Source organism: Arvicanthis niloticus, chromosome 27 (genome assembly GCF_011762505.2).
Source record: "Arvicanthis niloticus isolate mArvNil1 chromosome 27, mArvNil1.pat.X, whole genome shotgun sequence".
Lineage (NCBI taxonomy): Eukaryota > Metazoa > Chordata > Mammalia > Rodentia > Muridae > Arvicanthis > Arvicanthis niloticus.
The window spans coordinates 4,323,855-4,350,430 of NC_133435.1; the positions used below are offsets into that span (position 1 = coordinate 4,323,855).

Sequence of the window (26,576 nt, forward strand, 5' to 3'; positions counted from 1 at the left end):
GAGGAGCCTCCACCACGTGAGGAATACAATTTCTATGTCAGGGTTGATAAGTCAGGCCTTTAGGTCGACACTGCTGTCCTATAAAATGCTACCAGACACATGAAACAAATGCACTTGCAGGGTGAACCAGTGAGCTTTGTTGTTGAATAAGAGTCGGATAGTTATCAAGTTCTCACCAGTGCTGATGTCCATACCACACCCCTATCAGGAAGTCCTAACACAGAAAGCACGTTATTAACATCAAATCAAAACCAATTTTCTTACCTCTGAGTAATTCTTAGTGGCTATATTTCTGGAAGGCTGCTGTCGGGTAGGTCTGAAAGCTAGTATGAAAAAGATAAAATGCCTGTTACATAGTTCTTAAAGCAACTAAAAAAAAAAAATGTATTCACTTCCTCAGCTCAAGGATTTTAAAGTCCTACCTGCAAAACTCTGGAATGATCAATTGGAAAACCATTTATATATTCTGGAATCTGGAAGGATGTGAGACTATATACACTTGAAGTCCACAGTCTGCCTATCAGTCTCACGGTGTCCCAGCTTGTTCAAATATAGTAGTAATAAGCAGAATTCATAAATACACTCACATTAAAGTATTTATAAAACAGACCTGAAAGATGAAGTTCACGTAAACTACAGTACTCCTCCCACCCTTCCCAGGTGACCAGGCTTCCTGAGACTTCACCAGCCATCACTCTCCCTTGGAGCCACATTGGGACATGAGAACACACCAGAGGGGAATTCTGCAAATCAGATATCCTTGACTCCTTGATAAAGCTTTCTGTAAATCCTCACATTTTGCTTAATAGACACTTCAGGTTTTGCTAACCCGCCTGTCATTTGATTATCAAACCATGCAATAGATCCAAACACCTAGTTGGCGTTTGCTTTCTCTGATGCGTGGTCATTTGCTAGCATCAGATGTAACTTCTCCAAGACAACTTCCACTCTAAACTGGGCAAAGAGAGAAATTTAAATGTCTCAATGTCCCCTAGTCAGGAGATTTCAGCAATCTTCTACAACTTCTACAGGAGCCCAACTTTATCACTGCTCCTGCTGCACACCTCAGGTTTCTGTGTCGGATATTGTGATGTCCCAGGTCTCCTCTGCCCTCTCACAGGCCTCACTCTACTTTCTACAGTGGAGAAGCAGGTCACATGAACAGAAAGCCAGAGAGTGCAGTGCTTTCAGAAAATGCTGTCAGCACTTACTTATGGCCCCCAAATCCTGAGGTCCTGGAAATCAAGAAAACTTTCTTTTGTTCCCTAGTGCACAGCCAACAATAAAGGAGTGCTTATGAAAGCAGGTAACTTTTATCAGAGGACACTTTTGTCAAGAAGACCACAAGCTTTGGTAGGTCAGAGGTCTGCTTTTGGAAAGGACCCATTCTGACTTTCTAGCTAGCAGCCACTGCCAATTTGCTTGGCTTATTCAGGTCTCACTTTCCTCACCTGAAAACAGTGCTAATATTTCACAAAGAAAACTGTTGAAAAGATAAAGAGGTGCTTAATGCAAATTGCTTTGGCAAGTGTCTGGCCAGTAGCAGGCACTCACACACTGAGTATTAGCATGAAAATGAATGGAAAGGGCTGTAAGTCACACGGGAAGGTCTTTTCTCTGCTCAGTCACCATCCTCTGCTGAGTAACTTTAGTGGAAAAAAATCTGGCTGTTAACTCCTAGTTACAGCAGCTGTTAGCTACACCTGTAATGTCTTCCTTTCCCAACAGTACATGAGCTTGTGTGGAGCTCAAGTAATTTTGTTTACCTGTCCCCTGCTCTCCCACAGTGGACATCTAGAAGTACAGTTTCAATGCTGCACCTTCTTGGGGTGCTGACAGCCAGCACCTCCAGGTTGAAAACACCATATATATACATACATATATACACACACACATATATGCATGCATATGCATGCTTGTAACAATTAATAAAAACAATATTAGAAAGAACATGGAGAGAGGCAGGGGAGGGTTTGGAGACCGGAAAGGAAGGGTAAAATGGTGCAATTATTGTAACTCAATAAATAAAAGAAATAATTGAAAAAAACATGAAAGGATAAAAATAGAAAAAAGAAAACCCCATGAAACTTACTATAATAAAAACATTTTGTGTATCCACACTAAAAAACTCAGTCCACGTTTAGGGATCAAAGGAGATGAATGGGAGTGAGGAGGTGACAAGAAGATGGGGGAACACGTCAACACTCAGACGAGAGTTCAAGACACAGCAGAGAATGGAATACCAATGCACACACCTCTACACAGCCCAGTGAGTCCTAAACAGGATAACGGAAACAAACACCACCACTGCCACCGTAAGTACAAGACTAGAGATCGTAAGCTGAGGGAAGAAGAGGTTTTACTTTAGGAAAGGTAACAGCTGATACCTTAACAACAATGGAAACAGAAAGGTTTTAATTAAGGTTTTAATGAAGATAAGTATACACACTGGTATCAAAGAATGCTTCACACAAAACCATTAGCCCTGAATGAGAAAGGATAGGCTGGGCTGAGACACTGGTTTAGTGGTTTAAACAGGCAGCCTAGTGAACACACTGGTGCTTTGACAGGGAAGCTTACATACTTCAGTGCTCTCTTTTTGTAGTTCACTGCTTCTTTCTTTCTTTCATTCATATATATATATATATATATATATATATATATATATATATATATATAAAATAGCTCTTGTAGGTGCCACCTGATGCACCAGGCATTGGGAGCCATTTGTTTTATCCATGCGATTACTTAGCTCAGCTGAGTCCCCCTGCACACTGAGGAAGTTCCCAGCACGCTATCAGGTACAACCTTCTCTTACTCTCAACTCTCCCCGCCCCCCTTCTCTCTGTATTAGGGATCTGTCAGAAGGAAACTGAAGTTATACTCTGCAAGGCAATCCCTCTACTGCAAAGCTGCCTCTCCAGCCGTAAGAACTGCAGTTACTAAGGAGGCGCCTTCAGCCTTCCAGGGCTGGGATGTACAGCTACAGCTATGTACTCACCATCTAGAATGGACATGTTTCTAGATGTTGATGAGGTGGCCTTTGAGCTCCTGCCTCGAGTAGTGATTTCCAGTCCAGTGTCTGCAAGAGGAATCACAGTGGTCAGTAACTTCCCTCAGCACAATGCAGAAGGGAGAGCTCACAACAAACCAAGCACAGAGAGTCAGCAGCACACACAAAACAGAGTCTGAGGGTCAGATTTCAGACTGTCCTTAGCCACACTGGTCCTCGGTTACAGCTGAAGGACACAAGCTGTAAATGGAAAGATGGTAAAATCATCCACAGACAGATTCTTCAGCGCTCTTTTTTTGGTTTGTGTTTTTCGAAACAGGGTCTCACTATGTAGCCCTGGAACTTACTATCTAGATCAGGCTCACAGAAATCTGTGCACCACCATGCCTGGCTCTTCAGAGCTCTTCTATTAAGTCAGTTCATGTTACCAGCTCATGTTCCTGTGGATAAAATATTCTTTTTAATTTTTTTTATTTTTATGTATATGTGTGCTTATGTAAGCTTATGGCCTCGCATATATGCAGGATCCTGTAGAGCAGAAGCGAGCATAGGATCCCCCTGGAACTGAAGTTACATACAGTACTGAACTGCCACGTAGGTGCTGGGAACTGAACCCAGGTCATCTAGAAGAACAGCTAGTGCTTTCAACCCCTGAGCCACGTATCCAGCCCCACCCCCATGAACAAATATTCAATGACGAACTGTCCCTAGTGATAGACTTATAGACTATACTAGGAAGTCACTGGGTGGCCATCCTCTGTCATCTGGACCATGCCAGGACTACAGTACCAGTGATGACAGCAGTGCGGTGATGGCCTTTAGAAGAGGTAAGTTGTTTAGCGTCCTTTTCACCCTTAAACAAGCTCAGAGAGACTATAACACGTACTTTGTCTCCTGATAGTAGAATATTTCTCTGATCTGCAATTGCGATTTGCTAGCCATTTCCTTCATTCGCATTTGTCACTCATTACTCCTCCACACATAAGAGAATATATAGAGGAGAAGTATACAGGGAGGCCCTTGATTATAACTTAAAAACATCTAAAACCCTATGGCTGCACACACACCCAGCTACAATCATCCAAGCTCTACTATAGACAGCTGTTACATATCACAAAAATAACAAGTTTTAGACACAAAACCTCCCAATTCAATTCTGACAAAAGGGCACGACTGGGCATTTCTCATATAGCTTGCAAATCTACAGTGTTGAAAGGCAAAGATGGGTGCTGACCTCGGCCTCTCTGAGAGCCTCCTCTGGGTGCAGTGCTCTGCCCTCTGCCTCCTCTTCGCCCTCGGCCTCGGCCTCGGCCTCGGCTAGGCATTGCTGACAAGCTGTCATCAGAGTCATTTGCTGTCTGCTCCGTTGTATCAAAACTCAGGTCATCAGCACTAAAGGCTGAGGTGGAGTTCTCTGACTGTGATCTGAGGGCCCGGGCTCTGCTCATGGCCTGTGCAGCAGAGACAGCATCAGTAGAGACAGCATCTTACCCACCACTCATCCTGTCACATCAACCCACTAACACTGTCATGCACACTAAGTGTGCTATACAAATGCGGAAGGGGAGTGCTCTACCCATCAAGTTCAACTACCTTACCTGTACTGAGCTAGGACCTGCATGGGGACCTCTTACAAGGGTCTCCAAGAAACTCAGTTTTGTACTCAACACTTCTAGAACCAAAGAAGATGCTGAAGATCACGCCTACACAATGTCTGTAAGACAGTCAGGAGCTTCTTGTTTAGAATGAGCTCTTGCCGGGCAGTGGTGGCGCTTGCCTTTAATCCCAGCACTTGGGAGGCAGAGACAAGTGGATTTCTGAGTTCGATGACAGCCTGGTCTACAGAGTGAGTTCCAGGACAGCCAGAACTACACAGAGAAACACTGTCTCAAAAAACAAACAAACAAACAAAAAAACAACAAAAAACCAAAACAACAACAAAAAAAAGCTCTTAATTTAAAAAAGAAATTAAAAAAACATGAAATTTTAGGGTGCATTTATTTTTCTGATTTTTGAATATGACAAATTTCCCCTAAAAGAAGTTTTATACTCAGAAATACATGGACTATAAGTTGTTATCTTGTTATATATATTTTATATAAATTGTTATAAAAAGACTGAGAAAGGGGCTGGAGAGTTGGCTCAGTGGTAAAGACCACTGACTGTGCTTCCAGAGGTCCTGAGTTCAATTCTTAGCAACCACATGGTGGCTCACAACCATCTGTAACAGGATCTGACGCTCTCTTCTGGTGTGTCTGCAGTGTACTCACATAAAATAAGTAAATTAATCTTGAAGAGAAAGAGGAGGAGGAGACTGAGAAAGAATCTTAGAACCAAGCATATCTACTTTTTGCATTTTGTAAATCATTTAGAAAAAACAAATTTGAGATTTAGCCAAACACTGTAACTCTAAATGAACAGATTTTTTTTTTTAATTAAAACTAGAATGAAAGCAATTGTGCCTTGACCTCTTCAACGAGATCTGTCAAAATATAACAGAGAGAAAAAAGTCCAAACAGGTTTTAATAAAACTAGAAAATAATTCCAACCCCTACACACTGCCTTTGAAAAGTAAATATAGAATAGATAAATGAGTTGTAATGCAGGTCCTGAAAACAACCTAGAGCCCCAAGAAAAAAACTGTCATCAACAGTCTCATCACCCAAGAATATTTTAAGAAAATTGCTTAAATATACCACCCAGGAGCTGGAAAGATGGCCCAAGGTTAAAAGCACTGGCTGTTGTTGCAGAGGATTTTGGTTAGATTCCTAGCAACCACAAGGCAGCTCCATTTTCAGGAAGTTCAACTCCCTCTTCTGGCCTGTTTTGATACTAGGCTAGCATGTGGCTCAGACATACATGCAGGCAAAACACTCATACACACAAAGCTAAAAACAAAACAACAAAACAAACCAGCAAAAATCCCCAAACACCATCCAGACACCAAGAAAGCTTTAGAGTTGAGCAGAGCCCAGTGCTATTGCAGCAGTGCTGCAGCACAGAACAAATGCCCAGTTCCCCCAAAGCCAGCCCATGGCAGAGACAGCCCTGAACATACACAGAGCAAACAGCAGGCCAGTATTCATGAATACAGCAGAGCCCAGGAGTACCTGGAAGGCTGGCATGCAAGTAACAGTATCCGCAGAGTAGCTCAGGGACCCATACATATTAATACACCTCACATGAATAGAACACAAAGAAGAGGCCCCGTATTTCCCCTCCCTGGATGGCAAAGGCCTTAACTTCCCACCACTCCTTATTTAAGCAACAGGTTTCAGAAATAGGTGGCTAATTCTACATAACAAAATTTGAAGGCGGATGGAAAGAGGAAAAGGAGGAGGAGGAAGAGAAGGAGGAGGAAGGAGAAGAGGGGAGAGGAAAAGGAGGAGGAGAAAGAGGAGGAGGAAGAGGAGGAGGAGGAGGAGGAGGAGGAGGAGGAGGAAGAGGAGGAGGAAGAGAGTGCACACAGAGAAGCAGGAGTTACCCTCTACCCGACTATAAGTAAGTACTTCACATGAATGCTTTATATACATTAAAAAACTGCTCAAAGAGATAGGGAATTTAGCTCAGTGGTACAGCACTTGCCTAGCAAATGCAAGGACCTGGGTTCAGTCCTCAGTTCCAGGAGCAGGGTGTAGGGAATGCGCATTCACTGCTCAAAAAAAGAAGCATGTATCAAACACAGCATCAAGAGAGAATTCCTTGAGAGCCCCAAAGATCAACTTTCTAGTAGTGGAACAAAATGAGAGACGATGGAAACAGGCATTCACAGACACCAGTGATTAGAAGGCAAGCTAGCACGGCACCTCTACAGCAGCAGCAATGGGTAACAGCACTTAAACCCCTATGCCCCACTGTGATGCTTATTTGTAAGTGATCAACCCATTTCCAAATGATCTATTTTTGTTTAAATACCATCTTTATTTTCATTTTCTCAAATATTATAGTCAAAGTGTTCTAACTCACCATTTCTGCACAACAGCTTTAAGTTACTGACTGTAGACTTATTCTTCCTCTTAAACTGAAACTCTATCCATTCTCTACCCCCAAGCCCCTGGGAATCCCAGCTCTGCTCCATCCCTATGACTGAATAACACAGTACCACATACAGATGAAACATCCCGCTAGTCCATTGAGATCTGGCTCTTTCCCACTCAATGTGTGCTCAGACTCCACGCACACTGGAGCGTGTTGGGCTGTAATGATGTGCTAGCATTTCCTTGCAGGAAGATACCACATTTTGCTCATCTAGTGCCCTACTGATAGAAACCTGCTGTGTCTAGCTTGGCTGATAGAAACCTGCTGTGTCTGGCTTGGCTACTGTCTATCACACTCCGTGAGCGTTGGCAGGTGAGTACTCACTTGAGGCCCCGCCTCCAGCCCACCTGGTTGTGTACTTTATCTTTCTCAGGAGTGGCCATACTGCTTTCCAGTCCAGGGCATCAGGTCCTCCGTGTACAGGAGGGATGGACTCCAGGCTGCACACACAGGTGCCAATCCTCACCCTTCTTCTGTTCTGTTCACATTCTCACTCTCTCCCTGGTCTCACTCTTGCTTCTCCAATGTGGGTGGTGTCAAGTCTCTGTGCATTGTGAATACTTAGAATCCTCAAGTGCTGATGGAGCACTTGAAAACCTTTGAAAGGAAAAGATGGCTAGCCAAGGCTTTTGTCCATTTTAAGTTGCTATTATTGTTGAATTTAAGAAGCCCTTTTTAGTGCCATGTGGACATCAATTTCTTATATGTATGTGATTCATAAACCCTTCCTCCCATCCTGTGAATCCCCCTTCACTGTGGGTTAGGATTGGCATGACATTTCAAAAGGGTGTACCAACTCTGTCTAAATTCAGAAAGGACCCAAGAATTTATAGGCCAGAAAAACAAGGAGTGTATGCCAGACTAAGAATAGAGCTAAGTTTTTATAGGACCCTAAGACACAGCAGTGCGTAGAATGGAGATCATGGCAGCCTACAAACCCAATCTTTACTGTCTAGTCCTGGTCCTATGTTTCCAAGTCAACATGTACCTAAAAAATTTTTTTTTTGCATTTTCCCCATGTGAACAAGTAGCTAGCTCTATCGTATATAGTTTTTTAATTTGTCTATTAAAATAACTAATACACAGTAATAGGATTCATATTCCGAGCTCAGAAATTCTGACAAAGCTGTGAATTATATCTTGGGAAATGTCAACTCTATTACTCAAGTTGAGTAGGATTCTGAGGCTGAAAACCTTGTCAGTACCCAAAGCATTCTGGAACTGCTTATTGTTATGATTTAATATATTTTCCAGACCTCACGTGCTGTAAACTTTATGTAGAAAGCCACACTTATCAATAGTATGGAGTGGTGACTGCATGAGGTCAGGCCTCATGTGTGGATTAATCTATTCACAGCATCAGTGGACTCGAGTTACGCAGACAATGGCTCTGTTCTGAGATAAAGCTAGACACTCACTCCCTACTGTGTCATGCGACTTGACAAGTCAGAGCCTTCCAGGAAGACTCTAATTAGATGCTGGCACCATGATCTCCGGCCTTCCCAGCTTCTGGCTCTGTGAGCTCAAACATTTTCCTATACTTTATAAATCACATAGTCTTAGGCACTTTTTGATACAGCAAGAGAAAATTGACTAAAAACACCCAGGAAATCCTGTTACCTGCAATTGTTTTAAAAATCTAGCTAACTTTTAAGCTTTGACAGGCTCCCACTTGAAATGTTACATTTCCATATAAAATAGTCACAATTCCTTTTTCTTTTTGGTGGTGATAGGGATGAATCCCACAGCCTCACACATGCTGGGTAGGCATCTGACCACTGAGATATGCCCTCAGCCCCAGCTCTTATCCTTCAGGGAGACTAAGGAGACTAATGAAGAAGCTCCGTGTCAAAGGCTACACCCGACCATACTCTCCATACCTGTACACTAGCAGGATACTCACACAACAACCGTGACAACCACAGACTGAAAGCAATTCAGACAAAGCCTCGGGAGTCAGTAATGAGTGACATAACCACAAAACAATGACAGTAATCAAAACACAGAGAACACACACCAGAAAACAAACATGCACATTTCAATCATGATGTGACCAAGCACCAGAAACAGTCAGAAGCCTGGAATTTCAGTAAGCAGTTTCAAATCTACCTTTCTTGACACTTAAGGAGACTTAGGAGAATTCCAACATTCTAACTCAGAAATATCTCTACATGTTATTTTCAATAATGAGGATTTTCTCTGAATCTGTGCCCATCACATGTACAAATACATTTTAACAAGAGCAGAAGAGATAAAAGCAATGACAGTCACACACTTGTTGCTGATGTGACCTGAGCTCAGATCAGCCAATAGTGGACAGAGGATTCACTCCTGGACACAACATACCCTTGGGCAATCTGTCCGACTAAACCCACTGGCACTTCTGGTTCACAAACCAACCTACAGACACAGTATGCTGCAGTTGTAAATTACCTCTCGAACTTCATCATCTTCTTCGTTGGTATTTCTCTGTCTGCTTTCTCTGAAACGTCGGACCTAGACCACAACAAAGAAAGTCAGACACTGTATATTCTAATAGCCGAGCCCATCAGAATACAGGTGACAAAGGACAGAGTCATGAACAACTTGGTGGTTTTCAGTCTGTGCCACTCAAAGACTAAAGTGTCCATAGAACTCTACTGGAAGAGCAGGGCAGAGAATGGGCATTTCGCTTGAGAGATCTGTTCTTCATACACAAGGAGCAGGCTATACGCTGCCAAGTCTGGAGCTGAGAGAGAAAGAAAGAGAGAGAAAGGCTTTCTAAAGCCATGAAGCTGGGTTAGAAAGTGGGGGTGCAGATAAATGGGTCCAAGGAGTAAGTAAGCTATGGGAAGTCCACCTTGAGAAGATGGAGAGAAGAAAGTTACCAGGAAATAGCAGGAATATTCCACCAAGAAGGGAACAAAGCATGCCCAATGTGTGGGAGTCCTGTGAGACCTACGAGATAAAAATGACTCAAGAAGTTTGGCAGCAGTCAAAGCAGGTCTTTGACAGGGGTGCTGGCAAAAGGAGTCACTGGAAACCTTGACAAGAGCAGTGGAACCATGCGTCAAAAGCCAGTATGGGAGCCAGGGTGGTGGTACATCTTTAATCCCAGCACTCAGGAGGCAGAAGCAGGTGGATCCCTGTGAGTACCAGACCAACAGTGAGTAGCCAAGGTTACACAGAGAGATCCTGTGTCAGGGAAAAAAAAAAAAAAAAAAAGGTTGACACAGTAAGACATGGTGCTTTGGGTACCACCAAAAATACTGCTTTTCACCCAGAACAGCATGTGGAGCAAGAAAATTACACCAGGTAGGAGGCAAACTCATAGACAGTTTTAATCCTCACAACCGTGGAGACTTTATTACACACTCCATTTTACAGATAATGTACTGAGAGCTAAAGAATTCAAGAATCAGTACAGAGCTAAGGCTTCTGATTTTGAGCAGACAGTACAGAGGCCATGGTCTTGGCTTCCATGACACAGAGACACAAAGACACAGACACACGCTGTGCAGCTCGGCAACCAGTGTAAAGAGAAACCAAACTGACTCAATACATCTAGACTTATACAGTGGGTGGCGCTGAGTACACGGATCTACTCTGACTTGAATAGCACTTGGCATTGAATGATATTATTTACACATAACACAGCAGGCTTTAAGAGGGCCATGCTAAACACACTAAGATGAGAGGCAAGGGACTGCATCTAATAAATAGTGTTTTCTTCTACAGAGAAGGTAACCTCATGGAATACAGATCTATAACCAAGATGCTTGCCAGGGTGTTTGGAATCTCGAAGTATCTATTCACACTCGCATGTTATGAAACTCAGTACATAAGTCAGTGTGTACATCTCTGCATCCTTATAGTCCTGTCTGCCTGTAACATTACTTTTCCATGGCTTTCAAACACATACTCTGTGTTTAAGACAGGGTCTCATGTAGCACAGGCTGACCTGAAACTCACTATGTAGTGAGGATGACCTTGAACTCCCAATCCTCCTACATCCACTTTCTCAACTCTGAAGTCATGGACATGCCATTGCACCTGGCCAAAATCATAACACCTAATAGCTTATTAATACCTAATACTTCATAGAAGTCTTTAGACTTCTGGATTATGTGACAGTGTTCAAAGAAACAAAAGTTTCCTAGTATCCCCCATGAGCACAGCACTGGCAGCTGTTCCGCTGTGTACTGACGTCTGCTTTACTATTTCCTTAGGACAGCTCCAGGGCCAAGCCTTGCTGCTGTCAGGAAGCTGATTCAGTACACCTCCAACAGTGCACCTACAGCCAGTTTTCTCAAGGTAAATTTGACAAACAAAATCCATTTAAAATTAATTTAATGTCCTTGGTTAACTGTGGTTAAATATTACCTTCTCAAGCTTATCAGCCATGCACACTTCCTGTGAACTCCCTTGTCATGTCTTTTGTTCAAGGCTCTACTGAAATGTTTAATATTTTCTAAAGTCTCTATGAGCCTTTTAATACTATAGTGGAAATGTTAGCCTTTTCTTTTGTACGCTTACATAAACCCTCTGATTTGCTTTTTGATATGTAAATCGCAATGCAGTTCAACGGAAGCTTTCCTCTGCTGCCCCTTGGTATGCAGAGGGACGCATGCTCTAGGTGAGATCAAAAGCTCAGTCAAAACTAATGAGAAAAGTGAAGGAGAAGCAATTCTACCCTGCAGGCTTCATTGGGAAGCCTTCCTGGGAGCTCTGAGAGACGCTCTCTCTAGGACAGAGTCAACCTTCACTCTGCACCGGTCACATCTCACTCTCTACTGGCTTCTGCCTAGACACTGCCTCATTTATTCATCACTTTATCCCCGTAACTTTATAGATGAGGAAACCAAACAAATCAGAGACTTAACCAGTCGTGGATCCAAACCAAAGCCAAACCTTAGCACAACTCTTAAAGGCTGTCAGTCAGCAGCTCACCTCCTCATCAATCTTGTCTTCCAGAGCATCGATATGGCGCTCCTTAAGAAACCGCTGTGTTTTCTCCAGCTGGTACTTCACTAACTCCTCGATGGCATCTTTCTCTTCCTTGTCCACGAACTCTTGAACTGCTTCACCCATCCCTCTTTCTGTCAGCAGTGAGAGCTGGACTTTCTGTGTAAGACAACACAAGCTGTTTGATGTACAAGTATTATCTGTTCTTCATCCAGTAACTACCCAAGAGTGAGCCACAATCTACAGTGGGAAAAGATAAGCTGTGGGGTATGGGGTCAGCAGGCAGCACTTAGGCCAGTGGCTAAATATTAAAGCCCTCCCCCCCCCAAAAAAAATGGAAGGGGAGTCAAAGACAGGTACAGCTAGCTGCAGAGACCTAAATGGCTGACAATCCCAGAGGCCACCAGTGACTACTAGAGATAAGGATAAACCATTGGGTTAGGCGAGATGATGGCTATAAAGATGTCCCCACCTCACTCTGGGACCTCTGACTATGTTATATGGTAAAGGAGTCCGAGGCTACAGATGATATTAAGAGTGTTCATCATCCAGCTATAAATTGTACAGGTTGTCAAGGGCTCTCCAGGCAGCCCCATAGAATCACAGGGTTCCAGAGAGAACAAGTGAGAGGCAGGGGAAGACATAACTTGGGAAATGGTCAGACATTCAATACCACTGGCTGTGCACAAGAGACTAAGCCAAGGTACATAGGAGCGCTAGGAGCTGGTACATAGGAGTGCTAGGAGCTGGTACATAGGAGCGCTAGGAGCTGGTACATAGGAGCGCTAGGAGCGGGGTAAGGTTAAGAAACACACACTCCCTTACAGCTTCCAGAGTGGAATATGGACCTGCTGATACCTTGATTTCAGCCCAGAAAGACCAGTGCTATTTCTGACCTATACAACTGCCAGGAAACAAATTTCTGTTTTTAAAAATAAATAATACAACTAGAGAAGTCCAAGTAGCTTCAGTATCATATGGCTGTATCGGTAAAGTAAATAATTAAAAAAAAAAAAGTACTACATTGAAACATAAGATCAAGACTTTTACAGCAGCAGCAACAGAAGAGAAATATAAAGGCAACAATGACTCCTGTTAATTATATTAACAATGTTCACTGAATACTTTGATACAAACTACCTCATACTGGTTACCTCACACATGCACCAAAGAGTCATTTACTTGTGAATTATACACAGTCTACACTAAAATCTGCCGTGTTACCCATTCTTAAAAAACCATGAGTGTGGTGTATGGATAGGTATGGCCCCCGTAGACTCATGTGTGTGAATGCTTGGACCACAGGGAGTGGCATTGCTGGAGGAAGCGTGTCACTGTGGGTCTTGAGGTCTCCTGTGCTCGAGCTCCACCCAGTGTGGAAGACAGCCCCCTTCTGCTGCCTGTAGATAGAGAGCTCTTGATTCCTCCAGCAACAAGTTTGCCTGCATTCTGCCAATGCTTTCCACCATGGTGATGACAGACTAAACCTCTGAAACTGTAGGCCAGTCCCAGTTAAACATTTTCCTTTATAAGAGTTGCCCTGGTCATGGTGTCTCTTCACTCCAATGAAACCCTAACTAAGACAGTGAGTTCTGAGGAGTTACCTTCTCTGCAGTTTGGAAATATTGCTTTACGAGGTCTTCCACTCTGAGCGTTGTTCCTTCTGAAGCAGGCTTTGTGAGGAGCGTCCCGAAGTTGATCTCTTCTCCTACAGAAAGGAGACCAGCAAAAAACAGCAGCTTCTACAACACATTCACATAGTAAACTCTCACCAACCTCTCAGTGGTTCCACATAAATTTCAAGGAAAAAGGAAAGCTGTATTTGCTAATGTTCCTGGGGTTATTTTGGATTTGCTTCTTTTCCCATGCAGTCCACGTTAGCTTTCCTCATCTTAAAGGATCTTGCCACTGTTCTGCTAAGATGTTCCCCAGACCCTTCCTTTCAGAGAGTCTCAGAGTTAAAACACCCACAGTAACAGAGCATTACTGATGTCTTCCACTATGTGCCATTTGCACTAATGATGGAAAGGTGGTGGGAAGAACTTCCAGGTCCCAGAACTCATCACAGAAGCACCGGAAAGTGCTGCTGACGTCACCAGCACAACTCCGCCCACAGTTCAAAGTAAAGGAAGCCAGTTTTACAGGCAATGCCTTTTACAGACAGACTGTATTAAGTCTCAACTGTGAGCACCTGTCAGCATTCTGTGAGAACACTAACAGGAAATATACTTAATGTACTTCTGCTGACTCCCTGTGCAGGGTAGCTTAACAATGCCCACTGGGCAGGAGATCAGCAAACAGGCCCAGCATTTGCTCTGCTGACACCTTCATCGGCTAATTGAAAATGGTGCTGTGAACACAATGTGAAAGGGAAAGATTCCCTACCCATGAGCACAAACGATGGCAGAGTAAGGTGGTGAGTGGTACAGAAACAACACACCAGGAAGGCAGACTCCACATGCAGCCATCAGAGCTACTGTCTGAACACAGAACACAGAATAGAGATGATAAACCCAAGGAGGAAAACCATTTTCCATGAGAGAAAGTCTAGAAAATGACTAGATGGTAGAGACACCGTCTAGTTCAGTGTATCTCTCGCCAGGTAGACAAATACCTTTATGAGTTCTAAGGCAGAAGCTTTAGTATTACTTTATAAATATGATGACTACTCTGCGTTTGCCAAACACTGTGTTAAGGCCATTTACAAAAGACTTTTGGTTTTATAAATGAGAAATTTTAACAGTGGAAGTGGTATTAATTTATACAATATCACACACATAGTGAAGTATAAGAGTGACCAAAATAAGAAACTTTCAGTTAAGGCACATATAGGTGATATCATTTCCACCAAGCAACTCGAGTTTTAATAAAAAAAAGTTATTGCCAAAATCTGCTGGAGATAAAACTCAACCAGAGTTAAGAAGTAACTGACTAAAACGAAGAAGCCATGGCCAGAACAAGGGTCTTGCACATGGCTTTCTGTTCTCTATCCTTTAGTATCTGAACTATGGCTTCAGGTTCAATTCATAGCATTCTTTACTTTTTTTAATTCGATTTTATTTTCATCTAATGTGTATGAATGTTTACCTGAATGTATATCTATGTACCATGTATAAGCAGTGCCTAGAGGTTAGAGGACAACATTAGATCTCCTGGAATTGGGGTTACAGACATTGTGAACCAGCACGTGGGTGCTAGGAACGGAACCTGGGTCCTCTGGAAGAGCAGGCACTGCTCGTTCCCACTGAGCCATCTCTCCCGACCCCATCAGTCTTAATTTCTACCACTGCTGAAAAGTCTCTTACTGGCTATAAAGGGAAGGGTACTCTATAATAAACACGATGGATATTTCTTATGAAAAAACATTATTTTAGTTGATGACTTTAATAGTTAACAGGGCACTAGGTGTTTATAAAATTTAGCTGGAAATGAACTATTTAACCATCAAAATACCAAACTATAGGACACTTTTGACTTCATAACTCTGAAGTCTAAAGCACTACATACACTAAGTCAAAATACTTAATACTGCAAAAGGTGAAAGCATACACTCTGAGCGTTCTTCTGGGGTAGGAAGTAAGCGTGGGTAGTGAACAACAGGTGTCTCAAGCCGTGAGCGCTGTCACTCGCAGTAAAAGCAGTAAAAGCCTTGCCCCAAGCCTTCATTGACCATCACAACTTTAAAAAACAGAATGCAGCTGAGTGGGACGGTACAAGCCTGCAGTTCTAGCACTCAGGACACTGAGGGAAGACCCACAGTGTGCGGCCAGACTGAGCTACACAGCAAGACTTTGCCTCTAAAAGCAAGTAAACAAGAAAATATCCCGAATGTTCAGAAGATAAAATATTCATTTACCTTTTTTTTTTGTCTACATTACAAATACTAAAATCTTCTATTTTGCATTTATCTTATCAAACACTGGTTTATATATACTGCTAGTTAAATTCCTTAACTTTCTAAATTAACCAGTTTACCTGTTTTTCCCTTTTGTTCCCTGTGCCTGAAAAAGTGGATGACATCTTTTGGGTTAGCGACCCGAAGCACAAACTTCTGGCTAAAACGAAGAACATTGAAAGGTTCAAAGCCTCCACTGTAGTCTACCTGGAAAGACAGAATAAACTATTGAACCAGGAAACAGTGTGCCAATTTTTGAGAAATACACATTTTTTTTGGCATCTATAGTCTGATATGTATACTATTTATATCAATCTAAAAGCTCAATATTTTTACATTTCTAAACTGTGTGTGTAATGACCACGGTGATGTTAAACCATCTGCTCTATTGACAGAATAATACTCAGGTGATGTTTACATAAACACACTTCCTGTTCAATAGAACAAGGCAATGCCATCCCAGGATGGAATGAATGCCTGTCTTCCCTGATAGTCTAGGCACACAGCATGGTACTAGCTGGAAACAAGGTGGGACTTTTAGGTCAGTTTCTTAACCTTCAAAATAGAGGAATAAACCCTTAATAAAATAAAACACTACACACCTTACATACGTCAGCTTATTCACCTGGGTCCTAGGGAGACAGCTCCAGACTAGACAAGGACAGTGCCAGGAAAATCCAGACAGTGAAAAATGTCATGTCTGTGGGTTCTGAGAGATGGCTACTTAGGGTGGTTTGAATGAGATTCCCCCATAGTCTCAGGCTTAGGGGGTATGGCTTTCCCATAGGTGGGCTCTGAGAGTAAAAAGCATCAACTACTGCTGACTTGCACGCTCTACTTCATGCTTATGGCTAAGAACGTGAGCCCTCAGCTTCTACACCACCCACTGCGCCTATCACCTGCTGCCTCTGCTCCACCAGCAGACTCTAACCCTCTTAAACCACTGCGCCTATCACCTGCTGCCTCTGCTCCCTCCACCAGCAGACTCTAACCCTCTTAAACCACTGCGCCTATCACCTGCTGCCTCTGCTCCCTCCACCAGCAGACTCTAACCCTCTTAAACCACTGCGCCTATCACCTGCTGCCTCTGCTCCACCAGCAGACTCTAGCCCTCTTAAACCACTGCGCCTATCACCTGCTGCCTCTGCTCCCTCCACCAGCAGACTCTAACCCTCTTAAACCATTAGCTGTCTTGATTGCCTTAACTGTTGTGGGAAAATCTACCCCCAAACCTGGGTAGCATCTCACAGTAAGAGCGCAGAGAAAAAGGGCAGGAAGAAGAGTCATGGTTTCCTCACTTGCCCTTCCTTCTTGCTGCTGACCTGGTTTATCCTGCTGCCGCCGTCGATTCCCTCACTTATATCACAAGCATTTCCAGGCTCTGTCCACTGACTGGGGACCCAGTGGCTCCCCAGATTGGGACTGCTGAGGGACCAGCCTCCTGAACTGTGCAATTGCAGAGTTCTTGGTCTCTACAGTGTGAGACTGACTACTCTGACCACCAAGCACCAGCCTCCTGGACTATCTAGTTCTATCAAGCCCCTATCAAGCACTATCAAGTTCTCAGCCCCTCAGGTATTTCCTAGGACTTCTCAAACGGTAATGTGCACACAAATCTCTTGGAGATTTTGTCAGAAGGCAATAGGGTCAATGTGAAACCTGGAATTCCACATTTTAAACACTGGTGATGCCAAGGCTTAAGCACAGGACTTGAAAAAAAAAATCAGGACTCACTACTACCAGATGCTGTTAAAGCCATATGCTTAGAATTAAAAGATGGCTAAGAGACAGGAGAAGCTGGAGAGAGCTCAGAGAGTAACTGAGAGGAATTCAGTGGCAAAAACTGAAGTGAACTAAAAATTACAGGTTACCTGCTCCATCAGAGCTTGATGACAGTGACTGCAGACTATGTCTGTCTTAGGACATCAAAGATAAAAAACACACAGCAGGGCTCGTGGACAGGGAGAAGCGGTGGGGCAAATGAACACACTCTACCCTGTTTCTACCAGAGTGGGAAGGAAAGGCTGACTCACAGCAACCATAGCAAACCACACACAGTGTGTTCAAGAATTTGTGCTGAGAACAGAAAGGACAGCAGGAGTGAATTGGCATGGCAGGAGAGCACAGGCTCCATCTCATAGCACAGGGCTGCAGGGGGCACTGGAGCAGACTCATGGAGAGTGAGAATACATGCAATTCCTCCCAGGAGCTTCAGCAAGGCCAAGGTGCCCAGAGGGGAGCAGGAGGGCAGAGCAAGGACAGATCAGAAACAAATTACTTAGGAAACAACAGAAGTATGAATACACTACCAAATCAGTGAAGCTCACGGACCCAGCCCACGGCTTCAATCAGTGAAGCTCACAGACCTAGCCCACGGCTTCCAGCTTCCCGTTTTTGCCTCTTCCCATTACTCTAAGCACTTGCTCACTAATTTTCAGGAAAGCATACTAAGTGTACGTTACTGTGGACTAAGAAGGGTTGGTTAATGCACACAGCACTTACCCGTAGTCGGATAAGAGGCTTCTCTGGCTGCTGAGGATTCCCGAGCCGTTCCCGCTCAGCATTGTCAAGCATTTCTTCAATCTCAGAATAAAAATGCCAAAGTGTTAAACTTTGTGTAAGCTGGCTGACATAGTTTATATTACTGCAGAGTTCCACACAGCTCCTCAGCTGTTGGGAGCCGACTTTAGTAGAAAGCAGCTAGATCAACTTTGCAGCCATCTGGAACCATATACCCTGATGAAAGACTTGGTTATCAAAAGCCTATAACAGCTGAAGCACACTCTGATAAATGTATTGTTTATCCCACATAGCTTGTTTTGCTGTTTAGTGACCTCAGCTGTATGGTGCACGTGGTAAAATGTTTTCACCTGTGTTCTCCTGCTTGTGTATATAAATACCTCAGAATTCCCTTCAATAAGAGAGACTTGAAGGAGAGACTTGAGAAAATAGAAGAGACTTGATCAGACGCCCTATCTTGTCTCCATTCTTCGAGTCTCTTGCCCCAAGAGCCCCTCTCTCTCTCTTAACCAGAGCACTTAGCCCCAAAAGCGTTGAGGCAAAAGTGTTGAGGCAGAATGTGGGCCTCAACATTAGTGGTGCCCGAACAGGGACTCCAGTAAGCAGGATACAGTGGAAGACACCCTGCGCTGGAGAGCCAGTCTGACTGACAGAGCCTCAACTTTTGAACTCCAGTAAGCGGGATACAGTGGAAGACACCGTGCGCTGGAGAACCAGTCGACTGACGGAGCTGGCTGAATTCGGAAGTGAAACAAAGGTGATTGCATAGTAACAAAAACGGGGCAAGAAATAAGTAAATAGAAACAGATGAAAAAGGATTTAAAGATGCAAGGAGTAAATTACAGGCTGCTCTGAGTCAAGAGAGCCAAACAGATAGATAAAGGTTATAGTAACAAAAACAGGGCAAGAAAAAAATAAGCAGAAACAGATGAAAAAAGTTTTAAAGATGCAAGGAGTAAATTGCAGGCTGCTCTGAGTCAAGAGAGCCAAACAGATAAATAAAGGTTATAGTAACGAAAATGGGGCAAGAAATAAGTGAGTAAAAACAGATGAAAAAGGCTTTAAAGACTTGAGGAATAAATAGAAGGCTGCTCTAGACAGAGAGCTAAGCAGAATGATAATGTTAATTGATTTAACTTTCAAAATGGGTGTGATTCTGAGTTATATAGTTATATTTTTCTGGATAAAAACTCAATGTAAAGGTTTTTCTGGTTACTGGCTTAAGGAAAGGCTAATTTGGAAAAAAAGGTTTTTCTATGAGTTTTCTGATGAGGTCATTAAGGTAGTAATGTCTTCCAGAATTATATGGATCAGACATGACAGAGGTAGGCCTCCAGAACACTAGATTTCAGAGAATCAAAATAATTATCTTGATACTAAAACTTGTTTTGAGATTTGTATATTGCAGAATACACAGCTTTGGAGAATGAATCTTATCACCTGCATGTTCACTGATGCCCTGGACTTCCAGCTGGATGCAGTTAAGACAGACTTCAGATGCTTATCAATTTACCCTTCCCCTCATTCCTCTTCTAAAAGTCAACGCCCATGTTCAGCTTGAAGAAGTTAATGAAGAGTTGGCGCCCCAATTCCCTGGACTTGGGGACTGAGGTGGTTAATATTAAGCTGTCTTTATCTGTATAATTGTTACTAAGCTGATGCAAAATTCAAGGATTTCATTGGTATAAATTTGTGGGTACAAGGCTTAGACCTTTCACTTCTCCAACAGGGGAAGTTGTGTGTTGCCTTAAAGAGTGTTGCTTTTATATCAATGGTTTAGATATTAAGTCTCTTGTCTCTCGGGTTCATGCTGTTCAAACTGATGGCTTTGGTACAACAACAGATAACAAATGAAACCCATACAGGTCCGCTATTACAGGCTGGAAGCAGGGGACTCTGAAAACTCTGTCATCAAGACTGACGAGGATTAACCCCTAACTTACGTGTTAAGCCAGATAGCCAATGACAGGTAAGAGAACATATCGAGACCCTTGCCCCTAAAATAAGGGAGGCCTCACCATCTTAAGTGAGGCTGGGGTCCTTTGTTCCAACCTAGGACAGGCACGGTTTCCGTAAGTTTTCCCAGCCTTCCCTTTTGAAAAAAAATTTTAAAAGGGGGACCTGTTGGGAGCCGACTTTAGTAGAAAGCGGCTAGATCAACTTTGCAGCCATCTGGAACCATATACCCTGATGAAAGACTTGGTTGTCAAAAGCCTATAACAGCTGAAGCACACTCTGATAAATATATTGTTTATCCCACATAGCTTGTTTTGCTGTTTAGTGACCTCAGCTGTATGGTGCACATGGTAAAATGTTTTCACCTGTGTTCTCCTGCTTGTGTATATAAATACCTCAGAATTCTCTTCAATAAGAGAGACTTGAAGGAGAGACTTGAGAAAATAGAAGAGACTTGATCAGACGCCCTATCTTGTCTCCATTCTTCGAGTCTCTTGCCCCAAGAGCCCCTCTCTCTCTTGACCAGAACACTTAGCCCCAAAAGCGTTGAGACAAAAGTGTTGAGGCAGAATGTGGGCCTCAACACTCAGCCACCCTGGTCCCCATCTTGCTGACTGCATTCTTTAAGTTTGCCCCCACCAATCTCCTCCCTTAACAGTTTATTTTACAAACACTCTCAGTAATCTGTCCATCCCTATTGTAACTCCTTCACAAGAAAGTCTACAATACCGACTCTGCTCCAATTTCCTACTCAAGTTTCAACATGGGTTTCTCCAAACCACAGAAACTGAGTTTTTCAGTGGTGTCATGTAGATTCTGCAGGAATCTATAGGATCTTGGATTGTTTACCTTGGAAAAGCTCAATAAAACAATATGAATGTTTCCAATATGTTAATGCTGTACCAGATCAAGTATATAAAATCTCAGAGAGATCCCCAAACCAAAGCACTTATCCTACGTTGCTCCTGAGACAGCTAAGGTCCAAGAAGGCAGATTTTATTTCCAACACATCTTCCTAATAGTTTGCCAATTTGAGGTCTTTTCTAAGTGTGTGACTTTATAATGCTGCCCTGATCTGCCTGCCTCCACCTGCCAAGTACTGGGATTATGGGACTGCGGCATCATGCCTGCTTCTCAGAAATAATATTTACCTATACAGTATCTGGTGCTACTGCCATGAAGCACATGTGGACATAGGGTACTTGAAATGTGGTTAGCACAATCAAGAAAGTGAACTCTGAATGTATTACAGTGACAGCCACCTGTGCTAGTGAATATGCTCCTGGACGGGAAAGAGCTTTAAGGAGACCGCTCAGTCAGCTCCCCGTCAACCAGCATGCATACAGCATCTATCACCAGGCAGTAGCACAGTGCTAAACAGAAAGGGAGGAAGCTGGGCATGGTGGCCTGCATGCTTGGAACCCACATTCCAGAAGCAGAAATAAGGCTGAGCATTTGAGGTTCTGGTGAGTTCCAGGCCAATTTAGCAACAGAACAAGATTCTGTTTCAACAACCAAAAAAAGTTTAAAATAAAAAAAATTTAACAAGTGAACCTTGTCCTCACAGGTATAAAGATAACAATATCAAAGAGATATCAGAAATGACCAAATTATGTACAGCTTAAATCACTGTTGCCAATAACTACTCTTCCTGTCTGGATTCTTATGACTCTTCTAAGGGTGGGGCATGCCAGTAATCCAGGCGCTTGGGAGGTACAGGCAGGAGGTTCATAGCAAACTTAAGTTACAGGCTAGTCAGGGCCTCATGTCAAAAACCTGTCTCAAAAAAAGAAAAAGAAAGAAAAAAAGGAAGGAAGGGAGAGAGGGAGAGAGGGAGGGAGGGAAGGAGGGAGGGAAAAAAAGAAGACCAGAATTTAGGTGCAGGGCTCAACAGAGCTCAGGCAGAGGTGATTTCAAATCCTGGGAACATTTCACAGTCTGTGTATTGTGACTGCAGGGAAAGGGATTGTGCTGCTATTTTTTGCATCAGCTTGACACAGCTAGATTCATCTGAAAGGAGGAAACTTCAAATGAGAAAATACATTCATTAGATCTGGGCTAAAGGGCATTTTCTTAGTGATTGGTGAGGATGGCCCAGCCCATTGTGGGCAGTGCCATCCCTAGGCTAGTGGTCCTGGGTTCCCTAAGAAAGCAGACTTAGCAAGCCATGGAAAGCAAGCCTCCTCCGTGGCCTCTGCTCCTGCATCCAGGTTCCTGACTGATTTGGGTTCCTGTGTTAGCTTCCCAAAAAGATTGTGATTCAGGACATGTAAACCAAACAATCCTTTCCTCCTTAAGCTGCTTTTGGTTGCAGTGCCCATCACAACAATAGTATACCCTGACTAAGACAGGGAACTACTGGCAGTTAGTGGCAGATCCTGTAAAGCACAGAAACCCGGCTGCGCCCACAGCAGAGAATTACCTAGTCAAAATGCCAACTGTGCCAAGGCTGAGAAACCTTGGGCTGGCTGCTGTAGATACATCACACAAACAGAGGAATTTCCTACCTGTCTGACTTCAGGGAATGCGACACCAATAAAACTATTCAAGGATATTTGGAGCTAGTGGGGTAACAGTTATTTCAGCTGCAAAGACAATGTATGAACCTGGGCCACAGCTGGCATCTTCCTGATAGTGAAAGAGTAACAGGGAAAACAGAGAGCTAGTAGAAGGGGGGTGACCATAAAACCAGAGACAAGCCTATAACCCTAGTAAGCCTGAGTCTGTGACACCAGTCACCGTGGAACATGTACACACCAAAGGTTTTCAGTTATGCAGGCCATGTGTTGCTCCTTCAGCTGTCACAATGGCCAGTTGTATAATCTAAGGTCCGGCTTGTGGTGGAGAACATGGATTAGGAGGCTAAGGCATTCAATGGTAGAGAAATTGTGTAACATCTGTAAATCCTAGAAACAATAACAATGAGGAGGAGAGAGGAGGTGGGACAGAGGAAGACAAGGAAGAGAGAGAAAGCGGGAGGTAGAACCTGTCCACACACAGGTGCTGTGAATGGATTACATAGTAACGTGGGGCAGAGCTCACAAGAGCAGTGAGTACACACCAGTGCTCACCATTATCATCCCCACTTCCTACTTTACATGAGAATAAGATGCAAAGCCAAAACTGGCAGAGAGTGTGGACTAAATAATGTCAGCAATTACGGCTATCACGCTACAGCCTATATGATAAAAAATGTGCAGCCTGACTTCAGCAGGAGACCCAGAACCTCTGCAGAGGCTGAGGGGTGGCAGCAGTCTACACAAGAAAAGGAGGCTAAGATTTATTTGGAACAGTTTTTAGGGCGGAATGAATGTGTAATGAAAATTAGAAGTACAGGACTACAGTGTCCTCCCTTGTCCAAAGTCAGCGTCTGCTTTCACAAGGAAGGTGAGCCACTATCAATCGCAGATCAAAGTGAGGAAACTGGATGTGTGTGCTCTTTAAAAGAAGTTCTGGAGAGATGGCTCAGTGGTTAAGAGCATTGACTGCTCTTCCAGAGGTCCTGAGTTCAATTCCCAGCACCCATATGGTGGCTCACAACCATCTGTGATGGGATCTGATGCCCTCTTCTGGTGTGTCTGGAGACAGCTATAGTGTACTCATAGACATAAAATAAATCAATCTTCATGATGACTTCTCTATATCTAGCATTCTTCTATGTAAGAAAAGTCTCTGCAGTTGACACTCAGCCCTCGAAGTCCAAGTACACATAACGTTCCCTTCTCAGACTTGAGGAACGCTGAGAAGGGTGAGTCGGGAGAATGGAAGAGCCAGAAGTGAAGAATGGTCGTGAAGCCTCACCCCGGCAGGACATAACCACTGCAGTCACAAACTCATGAGGCACAAGACCAGGTACCAAGCAGTTCCAAACTCAGGAGCACACAGATGGCCCTGTTTAAACTCAATGAGTCACAAAACAAAGACATGAATGTAGAAAAGACTTTGTATGGGAGTCGAGGGAAGAAGGGAGAGAAGGGGACATTGTATACATGTATGAGATTGTCAAAGAACAAATATAATCAGTAAAGAATTCAGTTAAAGAAATAAATGAAAGATGAATTCATGTCCTGAGTAGCAGTGAGGTTGCAGCTTCCTGAGCGATAAACACAGATAGCTCCCCGAGACACTGCTCATCCCTGTAACCCAGGGGCAGTGACTTTTCAAAAAACTCAATGCTGCTTTTGGAAACAGTTACCTTTTCCAAACAGAAGCTCTGGATGGCCTGGGTCACCTTTGGATTGTCAGGGTTGAACAGGTTTGGGTGGTTAGCCAGAACCACGTCTTCCATAAAGAACTGTCGCACTGTGCGGAGAGGCAGCTTCTGCATGTTCATCTTCCTCCCTTTAATGCGCAGCAAGCCTACGTGTCTGCACAGAGGAACCAAGAGCTCAGACACAAGCAGGCATCCTCAGGAAGATGAACAAACACATTCAAAGCTATCAACAAGGCTTGGGGGCACATCCTGTGATTCCTAACACCCAGGAGACTGAGGCAGGAGGACAACAAGTTAGAGGCTAGCTGGGACCCTGTCATAAATAAAAAGCTCCATTTTTTCTTAGTTCTTATAAAATATTTGCTTATAAAGTAATACTATTAAAAATAGATGTTCCTGTCAATTTAATTTTAATTAATAGTGAAAAATAGCAAACATTCTCCCTAAGAAGAAAATGAACTCCTCCATCATTTCCTCTGTCTCTCCTATCTGAGCAAATACAGTTTCAAAAAGGGACAACCCTGACTATAGTATAATAAATGCTATCCAGACATGACAGACAGAAAAGCAGCCTGACTTCAGCACACACCCACTGCCATGCTCTTTGTACCTGTTGGTACCATAACCATTGGGACCTAAGCAGATCCACCAGGTAAGACCTTCTGCCAAAGCCCAGTTCACAAAATGTCAACAACTTAGATTGAACTAGAAAGCTAGGCATGGTAGCACACTCTTTGATCTTATCACATTGGGGCAAAAGAAAGAGAAGCATCAGTTCAAGGCCAGCCTAGGCTACATGGTGAGAGCATCTTAAAAGCCATCTCCCAACATGGACACAAAGGAAATAGATATGCAACAACAGTACACTTATAACCACAAAAGGCTCAGCTATGTTACTATGGAAACCTGCTAATATAGAGACTTCGTTAAATTTGTAAATGTCCACATAGTAGGTAATCTGAAATTTATTTTTAAATGTTAAATGTTAGTCTTGAATTTTCCTAAAAGGCAGCAAAATCACCAACAACCACCAAACACTCTCTCAGTAAGAAGAAGGCTTGAGCACATCAATACAGCCATGGCCCTACAACCAACCAAAAAAGAAGTGAGTCAAGTCAGACCTTTAGTGCCATGACACCTCTAAAGGATCTTGCCAACTGCCATTTAAGCTGTCCAAATCTAAACCTAATCACCCCTGAGTGGAAATTCTAGGACAGTGACCCTGCAAGGCAGCAGAACTGAAGGCCGAGAAGAGCAAGTTCAGGAATATCAACTGTAGGAGTGTCCTGAGTGAGCCAAGGCTGAACTGGGAAGTCTTACCCCGACGGAGACCATGTGGCTTACATGACTGCTCTCTGTGATAGTCACCCTTGTGTCCCTGTCACAGAGGAAGAGGGAACGAGAGAATCTACGGGATAGAAAGGACTTTGGCAATTAACTAATTCAACCCTGTTCTCCTGCAGTAACTGAGCAAGACTATGTCCAGACAAGCTAAACAGAAACTATTCAAGATCATGAATTCATAGAAAACCTTTTCATTGTGGAAAAAAAAAAAAAAACGGATGCACAACAGAGTTAGAACTTCGGTAGGAAGCCCATTTTACCCAATTCCCAGATGCTACAGTGAGGTATTTATGAATTATCTACTCAGCCGCCTATGCGCCCTTCCCTAGTATCCTCCACTTTATTGTCTGGATGTATTTCAAAGTGAACTACATACAGTATCTGTACTCCTCTCTTAAAGCAACATTTGTTTCATTTTTCATTTGCCTAGGAATAAATGAGATAATTAAAATGAAAGAAAACAAACAAACCTGAAAACAGAGCAACTGCAACAACCAACCCTCATACACAAAGTGACCTCAGGGCAGATGGGCTGGCTCAGCGGGTTAAGCACTTGACTGCAAGCCAGTGTTTGATTCCAGAACCCAAGCAAAGTGGACGGAGAGACTCATTCCACAGAGCTGTCTTCTGACCTCACCACAGCATGTGTGCAC

General features: G+C 43.3%; 1 protein-coding gene across 5 annotated transcripts in view; it reads right to left on the reverse strand.

Annotated features, from left to right (window-relative positions):
* Mre11 (MRE11 double strand break repair nuclease) overlaps positions 1–26,576 on the reverse strand; it is a 62,940-nt gene that overhangs the window by 19,190 nt on the left and 17,174 nt on the right. For all 5 annotated transcript variants that reach the window (XM_076926033.1, XM_076926034.1, XM_076926036.1 and 2 more), the window contains exons 9-17: positions 24,562–24,733; positions 18,393–18,473; positions 15,971–16,097; positions 13,600–13,703; positions 11,981–12,154; positions 9,485–9,547; positions 4,248–4,464; positions 3,002–3,082; positions 265–323 (exon numbers count right to left, since the gene is read on the reverse strand). In XM_076926033.1, coding sequence (XP_076782148.1) covers positions 265–323; positions 3,002–3,082; positions 4,248–4,464; positions 9,485–9,547; positions 11,981–12,154; positions 13,600–13,703; positions 15,971–16,097; positions 18,393–18,473; positions 24,562–24,733 — 1,078 coding nt within the window. The remainder of the gene's footprint in view (positions 1–264; positions 324–3,001; positions 3,083–4,247; positions 4,465–9,484; positions 9,548–11,980; positions 12,155–13,599; positions 13,704–15,970; positions 16,098–18,392; positions 18,474–24,561; positions 24,734–26,576) is intronic.